At 44.8% G+C, this 13336-nt stretch overlaps 1 protein-coding gene across 2 annotated transcripts in view; it reads right to left on the bottom strand.

The window, feature by feature from the left end:
* The window catches only part of arhgef4 (Rho guanine nucleotide exchange factor (GEF) 4), a 103416-nt gene extending 90850 nt beyond the window's left edge, over positions 1-12566 (bottom strand). For both annotated transcript variants that reach the window (XM_037756459.1, XM_037756458.1), the window contains exons 1-2: positions 12209-12566; positions 7039-7068 (exon numbers count right to left, since the gene is read on the bottom strand). In XM_037756459.1, the coding sequence (XP_037612387.1) occupies positions 7039-7068; positions 12209-12367 (189 nt within the window). In that variant the 5' untranslated portion in view covers positions 12368-12566. The remainder of the gene's footprint in view (positions 1-7038; positions 7069-12208) is intronic.
* Between the last annotated feature and the right edge of the window lie 770 nt (positions 12567-13336).

Raw genomic sequence — 13336 nt, forward strand, 5'->3', positions numbered from 1 at the left:
CCCTCTCTCTCTCTCTCTCTCTCCTCCTCCCCCGTTCAGTACTATCTTTAAAAAAAACTTGAACCGATTATCGCTTAAACGTTTAAAATAAATGTTAATAATGAATTAAAAAGCCGAGAAAAATTCAGAGGAGCGGCTCGTCTCTTTAAGGAGAGTTATAGCAGCAGAGCAGTTATAAAAGCAGTTCAAATAATTCAAAGGAATGGTTAAATAAAGTATATTCATTAAAAGAAGCCTTTGGTGAAAAAATACTTCAGGGAAAAGCAGGTCTTCCCACTTCACAGCTCCATAGAGGTCGGATCCCGACCCTGATGGTTTACAATGAATGAAACTAGGCTTTTGGCCTTGCTGCTATCCCATAATCCCATGACTGAGGCAGCAGAACGTAGGTTTTGTTGTTAGAACTTCTAACAGAGAGGAAAGCTCAGTGAAGTTCCGGCCGAACAAAGACAACACAAGTCTAACACAGTGGAACTAATGAGGGCGGTTGTTGCGTAACAAACTCCTCCTGTTGTCACTCAGAAAGACTCGGTGGACCTGAACGCCTCTTCCTGCTCCCTAACAGACTGAAACTGGACCTTAACTCCTCTTCCTGCTCCCTCACAGACTGAAACTGGATCACCTGTGTGCCACAGCAGAGCTGGAGAAACACCCTGTGGTGGTGGAGACGCAGGAAAACAGCTACTGTCTGTCTCTCCTCTCATCTCTGCTGCACTTGAACCACATAAAAGAAGACCATGAGAGAGAGGAGAGAGAGGGAGGCCAGAGGGAGACCAGAGGGAGGTCAGAGGGAGGCCAGAGGGAGACCAGAGGGAGACCAGAGGGAGGCCAGAGGGAGGCCAGAGGGAGGCCAGAGGGAGGCCAGAGGGAGACCAGAGGGAGGCCAGAGGGAGGCCAGAGGGAGACCAGAGGCAGACCAGAGGGAGGCCAGAGGGAGACCAGAGGCAGACCAGAGGGAGGCCAGAGTGAGACCAGAGGGAGACCAGAGGGAGGCTAGAGGGAGCCAGAGGGAGACCAGAGGCAAGAGGCAGAGTGAGACCAGAGTGAGACCAGAGGGAGGCCAGAGTGAGACCAGAGGGAGACCAGAGGGAGGCTAGAGGGAGCCAGAGGGAGACCAGAGGCAGACCAGAGGGAGGCCAGAGGGAGGCCAGAGGGAGAACAGAGGCAGACCAGAGGGAGGCCAGAGGGAGGCCAGAGTGAGACCAGAGGGAGGCCAGAGTGAGACCAGAGGGAGGCTAGAGGGAGCCAGAGGGAGACCAGAGGCAGACCAGAGGGAGGCCAGAGGAAGGCCAGAGGGAGGCCAGAGGCAGACCAGAGGGAGGCCAGAGGCAGGCCAGAGGGAGGCCAGAGGGAGACCAGAGGGAGGCCAGAGGGAGCCAGAGGAAGACCAGAGGCAGACCAGAGGAAGGCCAGAGGGAGGCCAGAGGGAGGCCAGAGGGAGACCAGAGGGAGACCAGAGGGAGGCTAGAGGGAGCTAGAGGGAGACCAGAGGCAGACCAGAGGGAGGCCAGAGGAAGGCCAGAGGGAGGCCAGAGGGAGGCCAGAGGCAGACCAGACGGAGGCCAGAGGGAGGCCAGAGGGAGACCAGAGGGAGGCTAGTGGGAGCCAGAGGGAGGCCAGAGGGAGGCTAGTGGGAGCCAGAGGGAGGCCAGAGGGAGGCTAGTGGGAGCCAGAGGGAGGCCAGAGGGAGGCTAGTGGGAGCCAGAGGGAGGCAGTATATAGGCTATAAGAATATGGTCATAAATTTTAAAACACAAAGTCACATTGTAAACCAGTTTAAATGTCTATCCAATCAAATTCACAGACATCCCGGTCCCCTTCTGACACAAAATGATTATTTGCCAATCAGCCGACAATTAAACAAGTTGCGCTGCTTTCAAATTTCATGACATCAGCGACGCGGTAACACCAGACGATGTTAGCAGACCAGCAAACGTACACCAGATTTGACAATGAAATAGCCAGGCCAATAAAAGGCAAAAAATATACGATTTTAATGAGGAATGGGTGATGACAAGTGTGTGTGTCTCATTTGTGGTGCGAGCATTGTCAGTCTGTCAAAGATGTAACGTTGAGCTCCACTTCACCAAAGTCCACGGCAACTTGTCACGGGACTTTTCTGGCTGGTAGCGGTCTACGAACGGAGAAGGTAAAGGAGCTGAAAACAACGCTTTAAAGACGACAGTCTCTGTTTACCAAACCGATGAAGAAGGACAACGTTTAGTTTAGTTTAGTGGACACGTCGTAAAGAAACACAAAAAGCCCTTCGCCTATGGTGGGATTGTGATACAGGCGATGACTGCGGTGGCTGAAACGTTATTAAAGGACCATAAAAGGAAGACAGACATTATATCTGCTATTGGCGATGTGCACCTTGGTGCTATGTGGAGCTCTCAGACACTTTCATTTTGTCAAATTAGCTCTCAGAGGGAAAAAAAAGGTTGGAGACCTCTGAACTACACTAACAAACTTGAATTCTTAGGTGTCAGGGTTGTTGGGGAACGCGAGGAAGTAGTTGAGCAGCAGCAGGTCCAGGAGAGTCAGAATCTCTGACTACTGAAAGATGCCTGTGCTGTATTCTGATATAGAAAAGTATCACTATTATTGGCTACTTACTCCACTGAAGGAACTTTTCTAGAGGCTTTCTGGGACTTTCTGTGAAACTAAGGAACGTTACCAGTGTTTCAATCAGGACAGACTGGGTCTATCTCCTCAGCCGTGTCCCTGCACTGAGAGGTCGTTCTTTTCTGTGATTTAGGAACTATCAGGGTGGAGTATGCAGTGCTGAACTCTGAATACTGGGGCCAGCTGTATGAATATGAAAATCTAAATATGTCAACTCTCTTTTCAAAAAAGGGCTTTCATGAAAACATGATAATATTTCTCAAAGTAAGATATTGAAAATTGTTTTGGTATTCTATTGGCACTAGTATCGAGAAATCAAATTATGCCCAGCTGTATTTAAAAGGATATTATCACATATATGAATTAATTGATAATGAAATCAATAGTACACTATAAAATAGGGATGCACCGATACCCGATACCAGTATCGGGTATCGGGTCCGATACTGTGCTCATGTACTCGTACTCGCAAAACATCTCCGATACAATGGCACCGATACCACCTTACAGCAGCGTGACGTTAACCTCTCGTCACCATCTTTTTGGTCCTCACGCTCCACCTCCCCGACGTTGCGGGCGAGACGGACCGGTGGTGCGCCCGACCCCGAGCCTTTCCAAGCCGACCTAGACCGCCTCGTATGCGGGACTCCCCAGCATGCCGTGTGTCGCTCACACCATCCAGCTGGCTGTTAACAAGGGTCTTTTGGCACAGAGAAGTACTCGTATCGGTACTCGGTAACGGCGGGTACCCAAATGTAAGTAGGCTACTTGTAATTGTACTCGGTCTGAAAAAAAGTGGTATCGGTGCATCCCTAGCAGTAACCATCTTCAAACTGTGTTAAACGAGAAGGAAACACTGGTATCGGTGCATCCCTAATGTAAAACAAAACTAAATTACACAGATTAATATTGTGCTACTGTTGTTTGCACCACAGAAAGCTTGAGCTCGCCGTCCGGCTGCACGATGTGAACTGAGTTGATCCCACGCGGGCCCTGACTCTGATAATCTGCTGTAACACACTGTGATGTGCTGCGGACGGACGCAGACTGAAGCTCCTTCATGCTGGCCTACTGAAACGAGCCACAGAGAAGGTGGCAGTTAGCGCTTGGCAACCGGCGTCGTCCTGGCAGCTTTAAATGCCCTTTGAGATGCCCTCAGACAGAAACTACTGAGCCACTGAAGAGAAGACATCCAGTCAGCAGGAGAAAATGGCCGGTCTGTGCAGACTTCTGGATCGGCTGCACGGTTGCTGGGTTTGAGGTTTTTTAAACTGCTTTAACAAGCACTGGTTCAGTTTAAAAACACCCTGGCCATTTTAGATTTAAAACATTTTATTACATTTGATGAAGAACGCAAGAAAAACAGTGTCATAGCCTCTCTGTATTGCTGTTGAGATTATTGATTGTAAAACTGTGAACCCAACAGAACCAGCAGACTGAGCAGCAGCAGGTCCAGACAGCTCCCACAGCTTCTATTACTGCTGTGTGCTGTGGTTTCTGAACTCCACAGTGAACCAGACCCAACTCCTTATACTTCTGTAAATTACAGAGAGGGCTTCTGATACCATTTGCCCACACTGTGTCCTCAAAGTGTGGAATTTAGTTTGGGTTTTCTTTACACAATAAGCTCCACTTCCCAGGGAATCCACCGCTGACAGGCAGACTGTATGAGCTGGGGGGTATTCAGGTTCAAGTGGGGGTCACAGTACTGGAAGTGATTTCACTCCCTAACACTGCAGTGTAGAGGTGCCCGAACAACACAGAGACGGGTCACAAGGGATTTTAAAAGATAAAGCAGTCAATTACACTTTGAGCCGTGTGGTGTGGTTTTCTAGGTTGTTCTTGAAGATTTAAGTCACAGCACGGAACAATTATGTCCTCTTCTGACACAGGGTACCATGACTAACTCCAAAGAGTTACAAAGCAATACTAAAACACGAGGAGCTTCTGGTGCCACATGGTTTCAACTACCCAGTGAGTAGCAGGAGTCATGTGAGCCTTTGAAATTCATATAAAAAAAAGCATTAGCAGTGATCCAAAAAACCTTAAACCAGGTAAAAGGTGAACAGAGGCTCCAATAAAGCCTCCAATGCTAGCTCAGTCCTCTTACACTTAAAGGGATTGTTTGTAAGAATCAGAAATTGCTTGATAACAGCGACACCTGTGGCCGTTAAGTCAACGAAAGTCAGCGTCCTGTTGCTCGCGCTTGTGCTCGCTCTACATAGACATGAAGGAGCATCGCTCAAAACAGTGAGGCGACACACGTCAGCTAAAAGCACAATATCACTCTATATTTCAGCTGCTTGGCAGTAATGTTAGCTGACCAGACGAAGGTCTCTCCATGAATCAATGCTGATCCTAGTGTTGGCTTTTCCTGCTTCAGCCTCCCGACCGCGGCCGGAGGGAACAGGGGAGACACCGAAGTTTTGGTCGGAGACGATAACGTTTCTCTCTGCGGAGCCCCGTCACTTCACAAGACATGGGAAACCTCTGTTGGTCTGGAGGAGCTGCAGCAGTTATTTCTGCACAAACGCCCACTGTACATTCACTAGATATTCTCAGAGCTAAACTAACTCTTCTGCAGTGTGGAGTGTGCCCGCATGCACGTCGGAGTGGAGCGAAAGAGCGAGAACGAGCGCGGCCAACACTGTTTAACAGACGGGCTTCACTAGATAGAACTTTGCGTTTGTGTTGCAGTCTGAGTCTGAACAGCGTAGCAAAACGCGAGCGTGCATGGGACACCGACCCGCAATGATTTATACGTGTAAGAAGTTACAACAAGTCCTTTTAAATGATCAGTTTTAGCATCTGCTGTCAATGTGTGTAATTTACCCTTCGCTAAGCCCCGCCCCTTTATTGTTAGCCGTTGCTACTCCGTCAAGCTGTCGGCCACCGCCCCCAAAACTACTATGTGGCTTTAAGTCAATTCAGAGTCTCTGCATCCTCTTCTAGTTGAGGTAACGGCATAATGGATAACTAACTGGATAGAGAGAGGTGTGAGTCTTGACTTTGACTTCCACAGACATTTGGGTCACCTGCCCAACAGGACAGAGAGAGCGAGGCAGCCCGGAAACCATTATCATCACCACCCGTCAACACAGAAGGTTAATGGCGTCCTTCTGCCACTTAGGTCCAGGTTGCACGTTTGGTACATGATGCCGGATGAAACTTGCCCAGAACAGACATCGAAAATAAAGCTCCAAAAGTGATCAGTGAACAGTTAGGCCGACAGATGAAAGTACAAATAGGAACTAAAACTTCAAACCACAGAGTTAACCATGTCAGGTACAAGTTACAGACGTACTGAGAGGTGAACACACGCGTCTGAAAACAGAGCTTTCTGTCTGGTCACCAACACAGCCACACACATGTACTGTATGTGAGTGTAACACTGCTTGGTCTAAGACAGGGGTCAGAAACCTTTACTATCAAAAGAGCCATTTTAGGCAAAAAATCTTTTATAGCAAAACATTTGATCATTGTGATGAAGGTAACACAGTTTATAGTCTAGGTATATAGTATATAAGTCTAATGCAGTGAGGGCCCAAGTACAAATGTATTAGGTTCACATTGAGGGAAAAAAAATCTGAGATTTCGAGAATAAAGTCAATATATTACGAGAAATAAGTCATAATATTATGAGACTAAAGTCATAACTTTACGAGAAAAATGTCGTAATGTTACGAGAATAAAGTCATAACTTTAAGAGAAAAAATTCATAATATTACGAGAATAAAGTCATAACTTTACGAGAAAAAAGTCGTAATATTACAAGAAAAAAAGAAAATAACACGTAGAATTACTACTTTATAATATTATGACTTTATTCTTATAATACTTTGACTTTTTTTCTCGTAAACCTATAACTTTATTATCTTAATATTATGACTTTATTCTTGAAATCTCAGATTTTTTTTTTTTCCTCAACGTGGCCCTAATACTCCGTCGTACCATAGACCTACAACAATGATAAATAAAAATGAAAATGTAAACAAAAAAACAGTTATTCATTTCCATTTTTAAAAATCCACAGGGAGCCACTCGAGAGGAGCTAAAGAGCTGCATGTGGCCCCAGAGCCGCAGGTTGCTGACCCCTGGTCTAAGAGAAGAGAACGTCTCAGGTTGGGCCCGGACCCGGCCCTGGTTATCCCCTTGTTGTGAGTCTGCATCGATAACATCACACTCTGCTTGGAAGTGGTGCACATAAAGCGGCCAGCACGCATGTGTGCAAATGCTACAATAACAAGACCCTGAATCTTTTTCAGATGTAGCTCCATGCACGTGGCTGTTAGGGCCCTCCACTGATCAGGGTTCTTGTGGTATTCAACCTAGTTACCCTGACAATCCTGACTAGACTGTAAAAGCATCACTGTTAAGTGTCGGGGATGTTGTCAAAAAAAGGAATGCTCTTACCTGTAGAGGAGCAGACTGGCATCTGAGTTTCTGAGGAGAGAAAGAGAACATTTCTGTAAGGCATTTATAGGACATTTACTCTTTTAAGGAACACTCGACTGTCAGTTTGAATTCACAGAAAGCTACCACAGAGTGCTTCCTACTTTCACAGCAAATAAAACATCCGATAAGACTTCTCAAACTCCAGTTATGCGCTCAGAATGTTCCTCATGTTCTTTCGTCAAAATATTCTTTTGAAAACAAAAAGGATTCGCACAAAGAAGACTTGCAGCCCGTTGACAAAATAAAATGAACACGACACTATATAATGTGTAAGGGTGGTCATGGGTAACTAGGGTTCACGCCTGCGTGAGTCACTTCAAAGCTGGTGCTTATTAAGCTATATATGCTGATACTGTTTTAAAGGCTATGATAAAAACAGAAGAAAAGGGGGACGTATCAGCACACAAGTTAAACACATGATCTTCATTCCTGGTGGCCAATTATTATTATTAATATTAGGAAATGCTAATACAAAACTGTACTTTTATGAATAAGGTGTACTCTTCTCAAAACCAACTAAATCTAACGGGGCAAGAAGCACAACACCTGTCTGACTTCAGAGTAGATAGAGAAGGACAACCTGACTGGATACATGGGACAAAAGTCTTAAACACAAGGCTCACTTCATTTCAACTGCATCTCTTTACAGATGTAGTTTTGCTCAGTCATCATTGAGATGGTTCAGTTGTCATCACCTGATGCCAAGGCCCTTCAAAGAGTGGTTCATTGGGCTGAACATATAATAGGCAATGCTCTACCATACCCCAAAGGATATTTACACCAGGTGCTGCGAGGAAAAGGCTCGGCCGGCAGAGAAGTATTCGGCCTCTGCCGCTGGTCTGCTGGCGCTGGCGTGGGCTGATGAAAACTTTGGACATGATCGTCCTGATTTCAAGAGGTTAAGCAGGTATTTATAGTAAATACAGAAAGTGGCACTGTTGAGTCGTGGTCCTGCTCCTGAGATTCTGCTATTTCGTTTCAATAAATGAATCAAGCTCTTCCATTCACACTCAAAAACAAAACAAGTGCACACGCTGCATGTCTGCAGATGTCCATGACCTGAACCTTGGAATCCGTGGGTGTGTAGAGGTGGATCAGTCTGGCTGGATGTGAGCCACTAAACCTATTGAAGCTGCTGAGCAGAGAGGAGCCTGCGGGCAGATTCAAGACATGACTTTGCTTGTCAAGAACACGAGCAGAGTCCACGGACATTTTCCACCTTGGGGGTCGACCCTCTTCCTGACACACCCTTGTCTTATTACGCTTGCTAATGGTTTTGTCAAGACAATGTGCAGTGAGTCATGACAAACAGGTCAGGTCAGGCCTTCACACCTCTGCACTTGTATATCTCACCAAATGTATAAATGCACATCTGTAAAATGTTCCATGTTCCTTTTTCAGCATCCCAAACAGACCTTTATATTTTCCGTATCTATAAAACATTCATTGTCATTTCTGTATTTGCATTTGATAACTACAGTACAGTTAAAGGTCCCATATTGTAAAATTGATTTTCATGTCTTTTATATTATAAAGCAGGTTTAAGTGCGATAAAAATACTGTTAAACTATCAAAACGCTCAATATACGGAGAAACACACACAGCCCGTATTCAGAAATTGTGCGTTTGAAACAAGCTATCAGGATTTCTGTCCAATTGTGATGTCACAGATATACAATATTTAGATCATTACACAGTTTTAAACATTAATAGTCTAAATGTGTCCCAGTTTATTTCCTATTGGAGTGGATGTAAATAACATCAGCTGACAGGAAATAAACATGGACCCAAGCTGTTGCCTAGCAACGCAATTCCGTTGAAATGCACTAAAACGGAGCGTTTCAGACAGAGGGTGAATACAGGTATATTCAGGCAGACAGTATGAGGAAAATAAAGTGTTTTTTGAACATTGCACCAATTAAACATGTTCTAGTAGAAACACAAAATACAAGTATGAACCTGAAAATGAGCACGATATGAGGACCTTAAAGGTATGTTGATGGTTCGGCAACTAAAGCCATCCAAATGTCAATCCCACTGGTGCTGCACTGGTGCTGAAGCAAAATGCCTATACACCGGTGGTTTCCAACCTGGGGGGCTGGGGCCATCAAAGGGATCCCAAGATGAATTTGAGGAGTCACAAGAGAACTGAAGAAATGGTAACGGAACAGATCTGTTCACATCTGTCTACTTATACTGGATACTTTCATCTCTTCTGTCATCTAAAAATCCTCCAAATAAAACAACCTGTGAAGAACTTCTATAAACACATCTTCCATGAAATGCGGTACTGCTTTCACTGTGAAAATGTTGCTTACATATTAGTCATTACACCACAGATGTGAATATTACTGAGCCCCTTGCTGCACATTTGTATATTCTGCTTTAGGGTTGCAAAATTCCAGGTATATTCAAAGTGGAGACTTTCCATGGGAAAAAATAACAGGAATAAAATGGAAATATAAGGGTTGTTTGCTCAGGCTGTATTTGTCATGTCATATGCAGATAGAAAGAAACACTTTGCCAAATATATGTAGTAGAAATAATAAAAGTCTAGTCGAGTTGACTCATTTAACATTGTGTTGAAATCCTATTTAATGGGATGCTGGTAAATGATGTGTACATGTGATGGAAGAGTGTGCTACTGAATGTGCATGGTTAATTAAATAGGCATACTTTAGACCTAGTATTGCTTTTTATTTGCATTTCATCTCCAAATAAGTTCACTTTATAAAGTTACAATGTTTATATTGAAATTTGGAACAAAAAGACTCCGGCACACCGTCCTCTGAGATATATTATTAATAACCTTCATCAGGTTAATCTGCCAAACAAAAGGAGAGAATATCTTAAAGGTCCCATATCATGCTCATTTTCAGGTTCATACTTGTTTTTTGTGTTTCTACTAGAACATGTTTACATGATTTAATGTTCAAAAAACACATCAAATTCCTCATACTGTCTGTCTGAATATACCTGTATTCACCCTCTGTCTGAAACGCTCTGTTTTAGTGCATTTCAACAGAATTGCAACGGAATTACGTTGCTAGGAAACAGCTTGGGTCCATGTTTACTTCCTGTCAGCTGATGTTATTTACATACACTGCAACAGGAAATAAACAGGGACACATTTAGAATGTTTTCATTTAAAACACTGTAAGGGTCCAAATATTGTATATTTGTGACATCACAAATGGACAGTTGTTTCAATCGCACAATTTCTGAATATGGGCTGTGTGTATTTCTCCGTATATTGAGCGTTTTGATAGTTTAACAGTATTTATACAGCACTTAAACCTGCTTTATAATATAAAAGACAAAATCTCACTTTTTACAATATGGAACCTTTAAATAGGTTGGTAGACCCACGTGGAGTGGACCAATCAGGTATCATATATCATCACATTATGGCAGATATGGAAAATACTTGGCCAAAATGTTGAAATGGTATAGAAACTGCTTATTGATGCATCTCAGGCTTTTTGACCAAGTAAATCACAGAGAATTGTTTCCTATATTGAGTCAAAGGGGCGTGCCTGATAGCATTATAAGAGTCCTGGTATATATTGGTATGCAAACCACAGTATGAAGGTCAAATGGGACAATAGAGTCTCTGATTCCTTTGGCGTTGGTAACGGAGTACGACGGGGAGGGAAGGGGGGGGGGGGGGGGTTACTTTCACCCTTTCGCCCCCTTTAATGTGTACATGAATGATTTATCTGACCAACTAGGAGGCTGTAAAACAGGCTGTGCATGTTGTCATGATTTATAGAACAACAGGGGATAAGAAGCTCAACTTTCCAGCTTTCTATCTATCAGGACAAGTTCTATGTGTTTGTAATAAAACTAAATATCTGGGGCACTTTATTACAGATCAAATGTCCGAAGGGCGAGCATGCATCAGCTCCAGGTTGACCAAAAGGACTGTATAGGGATATTACTTTAAAAACACAGGTGGTGTAGTGCAAGCCAGCTGTTCTCTATCTATCTATCTATATCTACCTGTGTGTGAATAGTCCAATTTAAGCATGTTCATGTCGTACACACAGAAGCACAGAGGAAGAGGATGGTGGTCAATAGCAAGTCATCAATTGACAGGAAGTAAACATGGACCCAAGCTGTTGCCTAGCAACGCAATCCTGTTGCAATTCCGTCAAAATGCGCTAAAACGGAGTGTTTCAGACGGAGGGTGAATACAGGTATATTCAGGCCGAAAGTATGAGGGAAATAAAGTTTTTTTTAACATTACAGCATGTAAACATGTTCTAGTAGAAACACAAAATACAAGCATGATCCTGAAAATGAGCACAATATGGGACCTTTAATAAGTCATAGTGTGACCACTGAGAGCTCATCTGAATCTACACCAGAGACTAACGTTACCCTCCAGACTAACGTTACTCTCCAAACTAACGTTACTCTCCAGACTAAAGTTAATCTCCAGACTAACGTTACCCTCCAGACTAACGTTACTCTCCAGACTAACGTTACTCTCCAAACTAAAGTTACTCTCCAAACTAACGTTACTCTCCAGACTAAAGTTACTCTCCAGACTAACGTTACTCTCCAGACTAACGTTACTCTCCAGACTAACGTTACTCTCCAGACTAACGTTACTCTCCAAACTAACGTTACTCTCCAGACTAACGTTACTCTCCAAACTAACGTTACTCTCCAGACTAACGTTAATCTCCAGACTAACGTTACTCTCCAAACTAACGTTACTCTCCAGACTAACGTTAATCTCCAGACTAACGTTACTCTCCAAACTAAAGTTACTCTCCAAACTAACGTTACTCTCCAGACTAACGTTAATCTCCAGACTAACGTTACTCTCCAGACTAACGTTACCCTCCAGACTAACGTTACTCTCCAGACTAAAGTTACTCTCCAAACTAAAGTTACTCTCCAGACTAAAGTTACTCTCCAGACTAAAGTTACTCTCCAGACTAACGTTACTCTCCAGACTAACGTTACTCTCCAGACTAAAGTTACTCTCCAGACTAACGTTACTCTCCAGACTAAAGTTACTCTCCAGGTCTGTCTTCAACTACTACTTTAACTTCCCCAGCCCTGGACGGACGGACGGACGGACGGACGGACAGAGAGGGTTCTGGTCTGGACCTACCTGGTACCACCTGAGCAGAGCCCAGCAGAGGAGGTGAGCCGCCAGGCTGAACTTGGCGGTCCGGTATCTCTCCGGTAGACAGGTGAGACCCACCGGCAGCTCGTCCCGGGCTCCGCTGCTGGACTCCTGTCCGCGGGTCTGACTACCCGGGTTATCCATCCCTGTCTGTCCCCGCTGCTGTGAGCTGGTCCGTGGTTCAGGATCAGGTCCCGGATCTCCTACCAGTATGTCGGACTTCAGTCGGAGCTCCGTGCGGGACTCTGAGCGGCTCCCATACTGAGAGAGCAGCTTCTGTCTCCGGTCCACTTGTTGCTGCTGCAGCCTGAAGCCTCGGAGCGGAGCGCACTGACCCAGTTACACGACGCAGAGAACTGACCCGCGACTAGAACCCGGAACACTTCAAGTGTAAAGTTAAATTAGTTAGTCGGTTAAATTTTCAAATTAAAAGCTCCATGAGTCTGTTTCATTTTAAACCCGAGCTGAGTGTCTGCTGCTGTGAGTCACTGATCCAGCAGGGAGTCTGCAGCTGGCTGACAGCGCGCCCTGCTGGCACCGTCACATACACACCATCACCATCACCATCACCATCACTATCACCATCACCATTACCACCAGCATCACACCATCATCACCACCATCACACCATCATCATCACCATCACACCATCATCATCACCATCACCATCACACCATCACCACCACCATCACACCATCATCATCACCACCATCACACCATCATCACCACCATCACACCATCATCACCACCATCACACCATCACCACCACCATCACACCATCATCACCACCATCACACCATCATCATCACCATCACACCATCATCATCACCACCACTATCACCATCACCATTACCACCAGCATCACACCATCACCATTACCACCACCATCACTATCACCATCACCATCACTATCACCATCACCATTACCACCAGCATCACACCATCATCACCACCATCACACCATCATCATCACCATCACACCATCATCATCACCACCACCATCACACCATCATCACCACCATCACACCATCATCATCACCATCACACCATCATCATCACCATCACTATCACCATCACCATTACCACCAGCATCACACCATCATCACCATCACT

Source organism: Sebastes umbrosus, chromosome 21 (genome assembly GCF_015220745.1).
Source record: "Sebastes umbrosus isolate fSebUmb1 chromosome 21, fSebUmb1.pri, whole genome shotgun sequence".
In the NCBI taxonomy this organism is placed as follows: domain Eukaryota; kingdom Metazoa; phylum Chordata; class Actinopteri; order Perciformes; family Sebastidae; genus Sebastes; species Sebastes umbrosus.